The following is a 15971-nucleotide window of genomic DNA, read 5'->3' as shown; positions in this document are numbered from 1 at the left end:
CCCAACACATCAGCATTTTAACTTCAGCAGACATTTTCAAGGTTAAGTCTGAGTAGGACCAAGAGATCAACAGAAAATAGAGGAAGGAGTTTTGAGAATTCATTCATTATTGAGACATTCGTCCAGATTTGTAACAGAATTCTTCTAAGACTTAATTTCAGTATATTGTACAACTAATTAAGAGATTGTATGGAAAGATGGGTAATTTGGTTTTGTAAGAAAGATTGAGTTAAACAAAGTCTTTCTTGTCAGAGGTCATGTGTTCTGGTTAAGGAATCTATGATTTTATACATGCGACTTACCAGGCAGATATATACTTAGCTATAGACTCCGTCGTCCGACAGAATTCAAAACTCGCGGCACACGCTACCGGTAGGTCAGGTGATCTACCATTGCCCGCCGCTGGGTGGCGGAATCCCAACCATTCCCGTTTTCTGAGTCAGATTTTCTCTGTCGCTGAGGCCGGCAACAACTGTTGTTTGGTCTCTCCTGATTGGAATTCTGCTCATTTGCCGAGAATTGGTTGGACTCATTTGGTGAAGTACTCTTGTTTATTCTCGGGATTGGCATACGCTTATTTTGGACTGGATTAGGACTTGGATTTGGTTTTTTTCTATTAAGATGGCTGAAGTTAAAGTAACACCTAAGTTTAGGGTTTGTGCAAGGGAAGAATGCAGAACTAGGTTGTTTAAAGCAGAGGTAGATCCTCATACGCTTTGTAGTAAATGTAGAGGGTCTGAATGTGCGTTTGATAGAACTTGTGCTGAATGTGAAGGGCTTTCGGAGCAAGGATGGAAGGATTTAGCTTCTTATATTAAGAAAAGAGAGAAGGATAGAGCTAGGAAAGCGTCAGCTAGAAGCTCGAGTAGATCTTGTTCTTTTGAGCCTGAATCAGAAATTAACAAACTAGATGATGTTTCTCCCATAACCTCAGCCCCTTCTCCCTGTGTTGAATCTAAGGATTCATTTTCAGAAATGGAAAAAATGAGATCCTCGATCAGGGAGCTTCAGGAGCAGCTTAAAGCTATGGAAACACAAGGTAAGAGTGTCAGTGAATACAGTGACCCCAGTGCAGTGGAGGGGGCGTCTGATCGGCTCCGCATTGCTCCTAGGCCTAGACCGCTTCCAAACTCCCAGGACCAGGGGAGGAGGAATGTCAAAAGCCGCAGGGAGGATGTGGAGCATCCCCAACGATCAGGCGTCCCTTCGGCAGACCCTGAAGTAACGACCCAGGCTGCCTTGGATAGCCGTAGAAAAGGCATCCTGGAAGAGTGTTTTTATGCGTCGGACTCCTCCTCGTCCAGGCGTGGATGGAGCTCTGCTTCGAAGTCTCGTCCTCTGAAGAGATCGTGGGTAGCGCCGAAAGGAGACGCTTTTGATTCAAGCCCAGAGCGATTTCCAGAGGATTTTCCTTCGACTAGTAAGAGGGCGAGAAGACCGTCTCCAGCGCCTCAAGATCCGACAAAGCTTTTCCTGCTTAATCTACAGGAGCAAATATCCTCCTTGTAGGCGCTCTACATAAGGATTCATCTCGAAGGAAAGACTCCTCCCTTCCAGTGAAGAGATCAAAATTTTCTTCTCCTGGTAGGAGAGAAGTTTCTCACTCTAGCAGGCGCTCATCACCGGAGAGACTCTCTCGTTCTCCCTTTAAACGATCCTCTCCTATCTATAGGAAGAAAGTTCCCAGCGGTAGCCGCTCGCAGAGCAAGCGGTCAGCTACGTCTCTTAGGAGAAGTCAGGAGTCGGACTCCTCTTCTGAGGATCAGGATAGGCGTCAAGAGCCTAAGAAGCAGGAGCTTGTTAGAAACATAGAGTTGACAGAGCCTAGTAGGCGCCAAGAATATCACAGGCGTATAGAGCCTAACAGACGCCAGGAGTCTTGTGAGAGGCGTCAAGAGCCTACAAGGAGTCACGACAAGCGCCAGGAGTCAAGCAGGCGCCAGGAATCAAGCAGGCTTCAGGAGTCGAGCAGGTGTCAGGAGTCGGGTAGGCGCCAGGAGTCTAACAGACGCCAGGAGTCGAGCACGGCGTCAGGAGTCGAGTAGGTGCCAGGCTCCTTGTACGAGCTTAGGTCAGAGTAAGACCCCTTCGCACTTATGAGTTTCTTCGGAGAGTAGGAGCCCTTCACCTGGTAGGAAACAGGTGCCTGAGAGAAGATCTCGTGCGTTTTAAGAACTCTATTGCGCCTTGTAGTAGCAAGGATTTGTCACACGGACGACGTTCTTCTTCGTTTGACAGAAGTCCCTCGACAACTAAGAACCGCTCTTCTCCGAAAGGATCCCCGACAGCCGGAGACTTAGAAGAAGTCTCGGATGAAGAATTACCTGTGGATGTAGTAGTCTCTGATTATAAGAGATTGTCCTTGTTGTTGTTGCAGGAGTTCGGAGATAAGCTTCAAACCAGCGGATCCGCCCTCTCCAGGATCTTTGCTATCGAGCACGAAGTCTCCAAAAGCATCCTCATTTGTAAAAATGCGTCCAGCCCTTAGTATGAAAAAAGCGTTCAAAGGATTTGGAGAATGGCTTAAGAATAAAAGAGAGGCGGGCAAGACTGTTTTTTCATGCCCTCCTTCAAAGTTGACGGTAAACCTGGAAGATGGTACGATACCCAGGAACCTATGGGCTTAGGACTGCCTTCATCGGCAGACGCAGATTACGCTTCCTTAGTAGATTCTTCAAGGAGGCGCGCTCTACTATCAGCAAAAGCTACTTGGGGGATGTGTGAACTGGACCATCTACTAAAGGGACTCTTTAGGACGCTCAAAGTATTCAATTTTATGGACTGGGCTTTGGGAGCCCTTGCGAAGAGAGCCCAAGATCCCGAATTTGTCACGATGGAAGAATTATCGAGTGTGTTATCGTGTCTGGACAGAGCGGTGATGGACGGTTCGGTGGAAGTGGCTGCTCTTTTTGGATCGGGAGTTTTGAAAAAGAGAGCAGTGTATGGGTCTTTCCTGTCCAAGTCAGTATCTCCTCTACAGAGGTCGGCCTTGCTATATTCGCCACTTTCGAACCACCTTTTCCCACAGGACACGGTGAGGGATGTAGCAAAATCATTAGCTGGAAAAGCCACACAGGATTAACTGACACAGTCAGCAAAGAGGTTCAAGCCTGCTGTTCCTTTTCAAAAGAAGGATAAAGCACCTCTTCAGCAGCCCTTTCGAGGAGCCTCTTCCTCCTCAAGAACCCCTTTTAGAGGTAGAAGACCGGATACCAGAGGAAGACCTTCCAGGAGACCTGCAGGAAGGCAAAATGAAGAAGAAGTCCTCCAGATAGCGGTAGGCGCCAGACTGTCGAACTTTGCCAGAGTCTGGGCGAAGAGAGGGGCGACAGCTGGACCCTCTCGATCCTCGAGAGAGGATACCTCATCCCCTTCAGGGAATATCCTCCCTTAACAAGAACTCCAAGGGAGTTAACAGCGAGATACAAAGATCCTGTCAAGAGTCAAGCTCTCCTGCAAGCAGTAGAACTTATGTTGCAGAAAAGGGCAATAGAACCGGTTCAAGATCTCCATTCACCAGGTTTCTACAACCGTCTATTCCTGGTACCAAAAGCCTCGGCGGGTGTGGAGGCCGGTTTTTGGACGTAAGTGCGCTGAACGTCTTTGTGATCAAGAAGAAGTTCTCGATGGAGACCTCTTCCTCTGTACTTTCTGCTCTTCGTCCAGGGGACTGGATGGTATCCCTGGACCTTCAAGATGCATATTTCCATGTGCCAATTCATCCGGCATCAAGGAAATACCTAAGATTCATGTCACAGGGAAGAGTGTTTCAATTTCGAGCGCTTTGCTTCGGACTTTCGACGGCCCCGCAAGTCTTCACGGGTATCCTAAGGAATGTGGCGCATTGGCTACATTTAGAGGGGATCAGAATCTCGATGTATTTGGACGACTGGCTAATACGAGCAAAGTCGAAGCAACAGTGTCTGGAGGACCTTTCGGTAACATTAAAGATGACGCAGTCATTGGGACTCCTAGTCAACCTCGAGAAGTCCCAGCTGGATCCCCAGCAGAACATAGTTTATCTGGGGATTCGGATGGATTCTCGGGGTTTTCTAGCGTCTCCGTCAACAGAGAGAATAGAGCGCTGCCTTACAAAGGTGTCAGGATTTCTAGGGAAAGAACATTGTTCCGCGAGGGAGTGGATGAGTTTGCTGGGAACCATTTCCTCGTTGGAGCAGTTCGTTTCCTAGGGAGACTGCACCTAAGACCCCTTCAGTATTATCTGAAGGAGAACTGGGATCAAAGTTCCCAGGACCTCGAAGAGTCATTCAGGATAACGGACAGGTCAAACAAGATCTTCGGTGGTGGTTAGACCCGAAGAAACTCGGTCAAGGAATATCCTTGCACATAAAGAGCCCTCTCCGAGCGTTGTTTGCAGACGCATCGGACATAGGGTGGGGAGCAACGTTGGATTCGCAAGAAGTGTCGGGAACCTGGGAAGGAGCTCAGGTGTCCTGGCACATAAAAAACAAAAAGGAACTGAAAGCCATTCACCTAGCTCTCTTGCACTTTCAAGAACAGATATAGGATCGATCATTCAGGTCAATTCAGACAACACGACAGCCCTAGATATATCAGGAAGCAAGGGGGAACTCATTCATTCTCCCTTTACGAGACAGCGAGGGAGTTGTTGCTTTGGGCGCAAGAGAAGCAGATCTCTCTTCTAACGAGATTTATTCAGGGAGAGAGAATGTTCGAGCGGATCTGCTAAGCAGAAGAGACCAAGTGCTCCCCACCGAATGGACTCTCCACCCTCAAGTGTGCGATCAGTTATGGGGGTTATGGGGAAGGCCGAACGTAGACTTGTTCGCAACCAACTGGAACAAGAGGTTGGAGAATTATTGCTCCCCCATCGCGGATCCAAGAGCAATAGCGATAGACGGTTCTCCTCATGGATTAGGAAGGGAATTAGACGGTTACGCTTTTCCCCCCTTCAAACTGGTAGGGGAAGTAATAAGAAAGTTTGCCTCCTCAGAGGGAACGAAATTAACTTTGATCGCTCCCTTTTGGCCAGCCCTAGATTGGGTGACAGAGTTGCTGGAGTGGATAGTGGATCTTCCCATATCGCTCCCACTAAGGAGCGATCTTCTCAAACAACCCCACTTCGACAGGTATCACAAAAACCTCCCCGCTCTAAGTCTGACTGCCTTCAGACTATCGAAGGACTCGTTAGAGCGAGGGGGTTTTTCTCGCGAAGCTTCAAAAGCAATCGCAAGAGCCAGGAGACCATCCACATTACGGGTGTACCAGTCGAAGTGGGAAGTGTTTAGAAGATGGTGCAGGACGCATGAGCTATCCTCTTCCAGTACCTCTATAACCGACATTGCAAATTTTCTTCTTTACCTTAGAAGAAAGTGTGGCCTAGCGGTATCTACGATCAAGGGGTATAGAAGTATGCTGGCCTCGGTGTTTAGGCATAGGGGTCTGGAGGTGTCGGACAATAAGGATCTACATGACCTTATTAGGTCTTTCGAGACCTCAAAAAGTCAGAATAATAAAAATCCCAGTTGGAACTTGGATATAGTGCTGCATTATTTGATGTCTGAAAGATTCGTACCTTCCAATAATTCTTCTTTTAGGGATTTGACGAGGAAATCTCTATTCCTGTTCGCCTTAGCCACGGCAAAAAGGGTGAGTGAACTTCAAGCGTTAGAGGGCAGAGTGGGGTTTAAGAAGGAGGCTGCAATTTGCTCTTTTAAGCCTCTCTTCTTAGCCAAGAACGAAAACCCATCAAAACCGTGGCCTAGAAGCTTCGAAGTGAAGGCGCACTCTTCTCTTACGGGGGAAGAAAAGGAGAAGACCCTTTGTCCAGTAAGAGCGCTAAATTTTATTTACAAAGAAAGTCTCTTTTGGGAGGTACGCAGGAAAGTCTTTGGTGTTCGGTCAAGGATCCTACAAGACCAATATCAAAAAACGCCCTTACGTTTTTCATTCAAAGACGTTATTAAGGAAGCGCATCTTAAATGTGGTGAAGAACAATTTAAACTCCTCAGGGTAAAAGCACACGAAGTGAGGGCCATAGCACCTCAATGGCTTTTCATAAAACGTGGTCCCTTCAAAATCTAATTGAATCCACGTATTGGAAGTGTAACTCAGTGTTCGCCTCTCACTATCTAAAGGATGTGAGAGTTACTTATGAGAAGTGCTTTTCACTGGGAGCATATGTGTCCGCGGATTTAGTGCTGGAGGAGGAGCTGAGGTTAATCCTAATTAGTTAGGTTATGTAATTTTAACATTATGGTGTTTGGTTTTTATGGTTGACTGAAAAAGGGTATAGGAAGAACCCTTTTCATTCTTAGATTTAACATGGTTAGGAAGGTCAGGTGGTCGGGATTAACTTTTGGTCTCCTCGTTGTGCATTATGTAAAGCCTAAAGCTCTGTCATGTAAGAGGGCTAGCCCCCATTGATAAGATACAGGTCAGGCTCTGCCATGTAAGCGGGTAAGCCCCATTGGTACGATCCATGCAGGTTCTGTCGCGTAAGCGGGCTAGCCCCCATTGACATGATCCAGAAGGGCTGTTCGGTCATAGGTGGTTTACCTCACTGAAGCTCTTGAGGCAGGCAGACTAAATGACAGTAATCATGAAGTCTTCAGCCCAAACAGGTAAGAACCAAGGATTGATATCCTACAACAATTGTTGTTTCCTGTTATTAGAATTTTGTTTATATATATAGCTGTCTCTCGCCCTCCACCAAGGGTGTCAATCAGCTAAGTATATATCTGCCTCGGTTAAGTCGCATGTATAAAAATGATATTGTTAAGATACAATAAAGTTTTATACATACTTACCTGGCAGATATATACGATTAAGGGCCACCCAGCCTCCCCTCAGGAGACAGGTGTAAAGAGAAAATCTGGCTCAGAAAACGGGAATGGTTGGGATTCCGCCACCCAGCGGCGGGAATGGTAGATCACCTGACCTACCGGTAGCGTGTGCCGCGAGTTTTGAATCTGTCGGGACGACGGAGTCTATAGCTAAGTATATTATCTGCCAGGTAAGTATGTATAAAACTTTATTGTATCTTAACAATATCATTTTTAAACTTGACTACCGAATGAATCTGTTAGGTGTGCAGCAGCTAAAAGGTCTCCCTGTGATGGCCACCAAATCTGAAGTCTAAGTTCACCATGAAAAGAGTTGGTTGATATAGCCAGTTTGTAAGTAGGAGAAATGAATTTTGAAAAAGTTCAAATACAAAAAAGGTCAGAACTAGATTCATGATGTGGTAAATGAAATCTGATGACAGAGAACCTGTAGTGCATGTTCTCACTCCACCTCTAGTGTGATCAATGCTTATAATTTTACTGCCATTGAAATATGGGAAATGAAGTATATTGTAATGATACTGACAAAAGGATTTTTTTTATCCACTTTGGGTTTTGATTAATTCTATTGGGGATTTTTTTTTAGGTGAAACTTCCCTCTATCATTTAGCTTTATCTATGACTACTTGCCCCGGGTTCTACTCTTGGTGATGAACACAAATTGCTAAGTGCTCTGAATTTTTAATTGTTTTTCATGGTTATCAAATTAGAGCGTTTAGACTGGTTTGTTGTTCCACTATGGATAGATTTTGCAAGGTAAGCAGTTGCAAGACCAGATTGGTTTCTTTGAAGTATGATACACACAAAATATACATTGATCATTGTGGGGTAACATGTATTAGAAGAGATAAGGATAGACTTTAGGGTGTAAAGAGAACAGCTAGTCTTGCATCTAAGTCTTCCCTAGAGGTAACTTCTGATTAAGAGATAGATGGGTCTGTTGATTCTTCTTCTCTAGTAGATTCACATCCTTCCACACCCACTAAGTCAGCTCAGGGTAGTAAGTAGATTCAATGAAGTCTGATATTGATTCTGTAAAATCTACGATTGAATTTTTATGTAACAAGTTTGAATCTTTTGCATCTAATGCATCTAGCTAAGAATGATGTTACCCCTTAGCAAAATGGCTTCACTTACTAGGAGTAAAGATACTTCTTTACCCGGACGATTGGATTATCTTTGCTAAATCCAGGGAGGATTGCCTGAGGGTAAGAGAGCTAGTTCTGGGCTTAGCAAAAACCCTAGGGTTATTGATAAATGTAGTGAAGTCTTCTCTGGAACCATCTCTAGAATGACCTGCCTGGGCATGGTGACAGATTCTGTTCTTTTCAGGGTTTTTTTCGAATGTGCTTGAGTGGACAATCCCTTATCAATTGCAAGTAAATATGCCTCCTCAGGAAGCATGCCAGCCAAATGCTGGCTGTCTCTGTTAGGTCATATGTCTTCTCTGGAGAAGTTAGTTCCAGGTGCTCAACTATGGATGAGAGTTTCATTTGCTCTTGAGGAGGTACTGGCTCAGAGAGTCTCAGGCAATCCGTGAGTTAGTGCCCTGGAACCCAGATCTGTCCCCTTACCATTGTTAGTGGATGTCTGAAGAATGCTGCTTGCAAGGAAGTCTTTAAGAGTCCCTGAGCCCAGGCTACTGTATTCAGACACCTTGGACAGGGGCTGATGTATAGTTGTGGGGAATCAGGTTGCTGCTGGAGTATGGTCGCCAGTCGAAAGAAATCTGCACATAAACTGCAAGGAATTGTTGGTTATCCAGAGGGGCTGCAGAAGCTGGAAAATGTTGTGACCAACAAAGTAATTTCTGTCTTCTCGGACAACTCAACATCTCTGTCGTACCTAAGAAGGCAAGGGGGTGCGAAATCTGAAATGTTAGTAGCCATCACCATGGATTTACTTCCTCTGGAAGGAGGAGAGGAACTTTGTCCCAATGCCTCAGTTGATACTCCATCAATTAATGTTTTGGCAGACATGATAAGTCGTCCGGAATAGGTACTCTCCCACGAATGGATGTTAAACCTGAGTGTGTACAAGGCAATTTGGAGAGAGTTTGGCCTACCTCCCATCGATCTCTCTGCAAAGATGACCCATCGTCTCCAGCTGTACATCTTATTAGTTCCACTCTCAAGCCTGGGCAGTTGACATTATGGCTTTATACTGGGCAAACTTATTCGTGTATGTATTAACTCTATTTCCATTGTAGAAGTGCTCAAGAAATTGAGGGAACCGTGGAACACCACCATGATTCTAATCGCACCGTGGTGGCTGAGGAGGCATTGGTTCACAGACCTAGAAGTGTCGATAGAAGTTCCCAGATAATTTCCTTTTTGGATAAACTGTTTTGACAGACAGGGACAAGGAGGCTGCACAGAAATATAGACATGCTTTGTCTAACAGCTTGGAAACTGTCAACAAGCCCCTCAGAGCTAGAGGCTTATCAAATTCTTCTAGAAACTCAATTGTTACTGCAGGGAGTAAGTCTCACTAATTTGTTATATCAGAAACAGTGGGAGCTATATAGATTATGGTGCAAGTCCAGAGACATTTCATGTCTTCGCACCAGCTCTGATAATGTAATCAAGTTTCTGCGATCCTTAAGATGTACTAAAGGATTGTCTGTTGCCTCCATGCTGACTTCTCTTTTAAGGCATACTGGATTAGATTTTTCAAAGGATGTTGACTTATGTAAAGCTGTTCGCTCTAAACTGTCTAGTCTTGGCAGCAAAGTGGAGATGTAGCTCTGTATTTGCTTCCAACAGATAAAGGTTCTCCCAGCTACCTTCTTGAGTAAAGGGGAGGTGCATGTGATGAGTTCGTACAGGGTAGTCTACTCCACTTTATTCATTTAGATGAAATTGTTTACTGTGGTTGTCCTTGCTTTGTTTGTTCTTGGATGATAGCAAAGGAAGTTTTGACTTTAGAGTAAATTATGTTATGTTGCAGTCATTGCTCCTCATTGGAGAAAGCTACCCTAAGCTGATTAACCCTCAATGGACGGATTGATCGTCGGGAGTATTATTAACAGGTTTAGGGTGGTGGACAGATTGATCCTGTAGATAAACAATATTACCCGCCATCAATTTGGAAATTTAATAGCCCATAAATTCATTTATGGGGGCTTTTATACTGACTAAGATTACGAGTGTGGGTGTCTCAGGACTTCAGTAGTGCTTGTGACTTGAAGGGGGAATGTCCTGCGTCTCTCTCACATGACGTCTTTTTGCAAATTTGCTCGTAAATATGCCAAGGGGTTGCTGTTGTTTTGTTCTTTTCTTTTACAATAGTATGTCTGCTGTAAATGTAATTTTACAAAAAAAATTGCAAATAAATATTAGAAAAAACATGTAAAAGTAAAGAAAATAGTTACTGAATCTCCGTTCTCGGTAAATTTACATGCTAAATATTTTTCAACAAATATGCTAAGACTTTCTTACTGCTTTTATTTCTTATCTGTTTTTTATATTGTGTGAGTAGTAATTATAATTTTACAAAATAAATAAAACTTATTTATTACAAAAAACATATAAGTTGGTAAAATTTACGATTGTCTTGTAAAAGACAAGGGGTTGTATAGTCATTTTCAACTTCTCGTGGAAGGTAGGGAATTTTTTTTTTTTTTTTTTTTTTTCACCTTGTACATTTGCATATCTTCCCCCCTTCCCCGTAAATTGGCCTACCTCAAAGTTTACCCGGCCTGAGGAGCTGCATACTGATATATTTACCTATCCAGTAAGGGTTAGATACTACTTTTCTTCCAAATTGGGGTTCTCATTTTTGAGAAGTGGTAACTGTTGAGGGATCATAATTTAGTTGAGGTTGTAGCTCCCATCAGTTCTGCAGGCCTGAGGCACAGGGGCCAAAATTGCCATTCTGGGTTGCACATCAACCAATGGCCACATTGGGGTTCACTTTGCACCTTCTAAGACAGTGAACCTTGCTTGATGAAGATCCTCATCCGACAAGTACTTGTCATGGGATCCTATTTGTCAGATAAGCAGCAATGAGGATATTTATAAAGATGCTGTATCTGATAATTTGGTAATAGTAGGGAATCTCTTGCCTGCCTCCAGTGCACAATGTTGGATTCAGCTAAATGATAGCAGGTAATTTTCACCTCTATCATTGAAAACTCGCATCACCCCTCTCTTTAGAGATTAAGAGTAGAATGAGCAACCGAAACATTCTGTCTTACCCCCACCTCACAAAGGGTGGGTGAGTAAATATTGGGAGTGTTTGCTAATAATTGTTTCAATTTTAACGTTTGTCAAGTAGTTGCAGATAAAGCTAAATGATAGAATATCATAAAAATCATTAATTTTTATGATCGTTTGCTTATCACTGAATTCAAACCTTCTCCCATTTTTATCTGATACTTGTGTATGTAGTCATGTTAGTTATTGACATTGCCTGTTTTATTAAAGAAAATCAAAGTTTTTGCATCGCCAGATATGTAAACTAATCTGTCACTCTTACTTTAGAGGACCTACAAAGTTTATGGTTGAAAACCCTTTATACTTATTTCAAAACTCAAATTAAGGTTCCATTCCACAAATTGTATGAAGTTGTTATGAAAGTTTCATTTATATGTAATATTTGATCAGTTCATCACCCCTATTAATGAACATTCAATTATTTCCCACAGACACTCGAGGAAAAGCAAGCTGCTTTACTTGCAAGTGAGTGTCGTGTTCAGAACCTAGAAGAAGTTGAAGAAAAGCTCATAAAGGAAAAAGACCAGCTTACTATCTCTTTATCAAGCCTCCAAGATGAGTTAGGCGAAGTCAAGTGCCATATTTCTAGGTACAGTAGTATATTTTACTTTATTTTTTTTGTAACATGTTAAATGTCCTCAAGATCAGTTTTTGCCATTGAGTACTTATGTTTGTATCCCTACTTAGGATTGGTATATCAAATACAGATATTGTTAGTGTTAATGCTACAGCTATAAGAAAATAATTTAAAATTAACTTCTTTTTTTAAGAATGGAGACTACATTTAATGAAGAGAAGAGTGCAGAAATTACTCATATAAAGTCAACACTGGAGAGTGAAATGGATGAGTTAAGGTCTCTGAACCAGATGTTGCAAGAGGAATCTGACTCCTGGAAGAACAAGTTCCAATACCTTGAGAAAATGATTGAACCTTTCAGAGTAAGTTCATACCAACTTATAGTGTGGTGAAGATGTCTTTGTAAGCATGTTGTCAACAAATCACATTTCAAATTTGGTTTAGTCTGAAGTTTAAGATGAAATTAATTTTCAGGAACAGCTTGATTCTTATGAAGTTGAAAAGGCCAGTCTTTTATCAAGAAGTTCTGCAGCCAAGGAGGAAATTGATAAGCTAAGTAAGCAGTATGCTACTTTACTAGGTCATCAGAATCATAAGCAGAAAATCCAGCATGTTTTGAAATTGAAAACTGAAAATAATGAGTTGAGAGAGGTAAGTACATATCTTTTACTCTTGTATAAAGTATTGTAGTTTATCAAGATAAGTAAGATTTGCTTTAAATTCTAAAACAAAATTTCTGAACAAAAGGTGCTTGGCATGCACTTAAGCTAAATTTTAGTGTGATTCAAAGGAAAGTTTTCTAAATTGATAATTGTATTTTTTAGTGAGGAAATGTATTGGAGGAGAGAAGATACATTTTGTTTTGAGATATTACAGTTGAATGTAAGTGCACGTGCCAGCCCATATTAGATAAATTAACAATGGCTGTATCTGGAGGGGCATCTATTTGGATTTTATCTAACCTGTTTATGATAAACAGGCCACATTTTACAAATAGAATTTAGGCCATCATTATTCTCGTTAACCCTGTTGTTGGCTTCTAGCTACCTTTTGCTGATTGGAAAATTCTCTTGCTTCCATGCAAATGATCTCTTTTGCACTGAAAATTAGGTTTTCTGTAGCATTATGTTGTTAGTATTAGGTAGTTGATCAAACCACAGAGTTTGGAGCTGTCTTATATTGTATTTGAAAATGCTGTTAGGGGATTTGTTTGTTGCTTATATACCATGTAATTGAATTATTTCTATTTCATTTATGTTAGTGGTTTTTTTGTACTGACAAATTTCCCTTTTTTTTCATAGCAAATTTACTGCTATGACTAAACATAACAGCATTGAAAGTTAATGGATTGAGTGACCTTATTCCAATTTAGTTGTTTTTATGGGTTAATTTTGTTTTTGTGCAGGATGTATACAAATTGCGTCAAGAGACCGAGCGCCAAAGAAAGACAATCAGGCGGTTGGAAGAAAAAATGCTCAAGATAAGTGGATCGACTACCCGTCTTAATGAAACTGTACGCTCAATGGACAAAGAAAACTCATTTTATGGAGGGATGGGTAGTCAGGTTCAGTCATCTACACCCCTGAAACCAAGTAACAAGCCTCACAGAATATAGGTTTTGGTTAGGCTGTTTAGGATTGTAGGATTTGATATGCCATATATTTGTTCTTGCCTTAGTTTTATTTAAGGATACCTTTTAATTTTTATGAAACCTTGACACAATCTTAAAATGTTAATCAAATTAATTCCATAGTCTGCAAGATGAATTGCCATTCTGTATTTTAAAATAAGTCTTAGTCTGCTTTCTAAACTTTTAGGCTGAAATTAATAGATAATTTTTTATAAAAATCTCAAACCTGCTCATGCATATCTAATTTTTAAGATGAGTTTACCTGGAGTAACTTAATATGTAGAAAATTTATAAGTGAACTTATCCTACTTCTTTTCCTTCATAACGTGTAACATCGTATCATTTGTAAATAACTTCATAAATACTTGTCATACCATTGGTGTTTTCATCATTTTTAAAAGTGTGTTTTTAAATGTACTGAACCCCATGTACCCAAATATATTTTAGTAGATATATGAGAATTATCATTTTAGCTAGTGCTAAAAAACCTTATTTTGTATTATTGCATGCTCTTTTCATAATAATATTGCTCATCTTTGAATTGATGGAAGTGGGAAGACAGATTGCTTGTATACAGTGGTCCCCTGGTTATTCGCGGTTCAGTAACCGTGGCTTTAGTTATTCGCAGATTTATCTGTGGAATGTTTTTTTAATAAATCGCAGAAAATTTTTTAATTCTCAGTTTTATTTCAGTGTCTTACCAAGCAATTATATAGCTGTAGGTTCCCTACTGCGGCAGACCAAAATTCAAATTTTGCGGTGGTGCTTTCCTGTGATTCGGTGACATACTTTTTTCAGCATGGTTTGTTGTCATTTAGCTTAGAGCTTTTGAGAACTTGAGTGTCAGAATTTGGACAAAGAGAAGTGGAAGGTGTGTATTTCTCATGCAGATAAAGTAGTTAAGGATAGGAAGAGGAAGGCTACTCTTAGAGCTGAGGGTAAGGGTAGTTTAGCTCATTTGCCTTCTGTGTTGGCAGAGACCTCTAATCTTTCTTCCCTTACTTCTAGAATTGTTTCTCCCATTCTAAGTCCTTCCACTCCTATGTCAGTTTCTTATGTTGCCTTGACATAACCATTGCCAGGCTCAAATCAAGGTTTGAGAGGAAATATTAATTTCTTGCTAATCCTATGATGGCGTTAGGTTTGTCTGAGAGATCTTTTATGGAGAAGTCAGTGAGTGTGCTAGGTGTTAGTGTAGTGCAGTCTGAGGGAGTAACTGTCCGTCCCGCCAGTTCTCCTAGACGAAGGTCACTGTCCCACTCCCCTGTCTGGGAGAAGACATACCGGAGGTCCAAGGTGGGGTTTGCCTACGGGCAGTTGCTTCTTCTGTCAATCCTGAATTGTCTAGTCAGGATTCAACTAAACACTGTTGGAAAGGCATATCTTTTGGTGTGCAGTTGTCGTCCAACTCCAGCTGTTCTCGCTAATGGCGTAATTCTGTGGCCTCTTGACCTCTAAAGAGGCGTTCTCTTGTTGATGATGTGTCACCCCCACCAATCAAGAGATCTCGAGAGGGGGTTTCCAGTCCTCACTCCTCTTGCAGTCATGCGTTTTCGACTCCTGGCATTCATCTTTCAACTTGCGACTCGGCTGATTCGACAGGTGATGGCGTTCTCTTCTGCCAAGGTATTTTTCTTTTCTCCAGAACTAGATCATTCAGTATGGAAAGTCTTCAAGGTTGTGGAGATTTTTAGCTTTTTAGACTGGACGGTTGGAGCTTTGGCTAGGAAGTTTGAAGACTACCCTTCCCTTCCTGAAGATCTTGCTGCGGACTGGCTGGGAGTACTTTCTTGTGCTGACAAAGCAGTGAGGGATGTTCAGATGAGCTTGCTTCCCTGTTCGCTATGGGGATTCTGAAGAAGTGGGAACTAGTTCATTCACAAGCAAAGGTGTAACAATGACACAGAATTCAGCACTTATGTTTTTCCTGCTCAACAAGTCCCACCTTTTTCTGCAAGAAGCAGTTAAGGACATTCTTTCGGCACTTTAAAAGAAGTCAACTACTGACTGACCTGCACAGTCAACCAAGCTCCGTAAGCCATCAACTTTGACTTCTACTCCTGCGAAGTCCTTTTCGCCACTTGACCAGTAGCCCTTTTGAGGAGGGAAGTCCCGTCCTTTTGCCAGGCCACGCAGCAACCTTCTCCCTTCAGCAAAGTCCACAAAGAAACCCACAGTTAAGCCCTCTTCCAAGTGAGTTGCCTGTCCTTCGTACACCTGTAGGTGCCAGACTACATAATTTTTGGAAGGAATGGAGTCGCATGGGTGCAGATTCCTGGGTAGTAAAGGTGCTTTGTGCTGGCTACTTCATTCCTTTCAAGGAAAGACCTTCCCTTTTCAAAGTGCCCATCAAGATGACAGCATACTCCATCAGCTCAGAGAGGTTTTTGGCACTCGAGATGGAAGTAGAAATGATCATTCAGAAAGTAGTAGTAGAGGAGGTCATTGACCAGTCAGAGGGTTTCTACAAAAGGCTGTTTGTAATACCCAAATCATTGTGGGGCTGAGGCCCGTTGTAAATGTCAGCGCCCTGAATTTCTATGTTCTAAAGACAAATTCAAAATGGAGACAACAAGGTCAGTACCAGCTTTTCTTCACCAAGGGGACTGGATGGTATGCCTGGATGTGCACTTCCATGTTCCAATTCATCAAGACTACAGGAAGTACAGTTCTGACCTCTCTAGAACTGTGGCTACACATGCTGGGAATAAATGCATATT

The 15971-nt window shown here is 42.2% G+C and overlaps 1 protein-coding gene across 3 annotated transcripts in view; it reads left to right on the top strand.

Annotated features, from left to right (window-relative positions):
• Nucleotides 1–13706, top strand: part of LOC135202600 (hyaluronan mediated motility receptor-like) — an 84938-nt gene extending 71232 nt beyond the window's left edge. For all 3 annotated transcript variants that reach the window (XM_064232110.1, XM_064232111.1, XM_064232109.1), the window contains 4 exons: nt 11476–11633; nt 11815–11983; nt 12096–12272; nt 13027–13706. In XM_064232110.1, the coding sequence (XP_064088180.1) occupies nt 11476–11633; nt 11815–11983; nt 12096–12272; nt 13027–13236 (714 nt within the window). In that variant the 3' untranslated portion in view covers nt 13237–13706. The remainder of the gene's footprint in view (nt 1–11475; nt 11634–11814; nt 11984–12095; nt 12273–13026) is intronic.
• The last annotated feature ends 2265 nt before the right edge of the window (nt 13707–15971 follow it).

The sequence above is a fragment of the Macrobrachium nipponense genome, chromosome 30, assembly GCF_015104395.2.
Source record: "Macrobrachium nipponense isolate FS-2020 chromosome 30, ASM1510439v2, whole genome shotgun sequence".
Classification (NCBI taxonomy): domain Eukaryota; kingdom Metazoa; phylum Arthropoda; class Malacostraca; order Decapoda; family Palaemonidae; genus Macrobrachium; species Macrobrachium nipponense.
The sequence above is the reverse complement of the archived record's forward strand: the minus strand, read 5'-3'. Positions and strand labels throughout refer to the sequence as shown.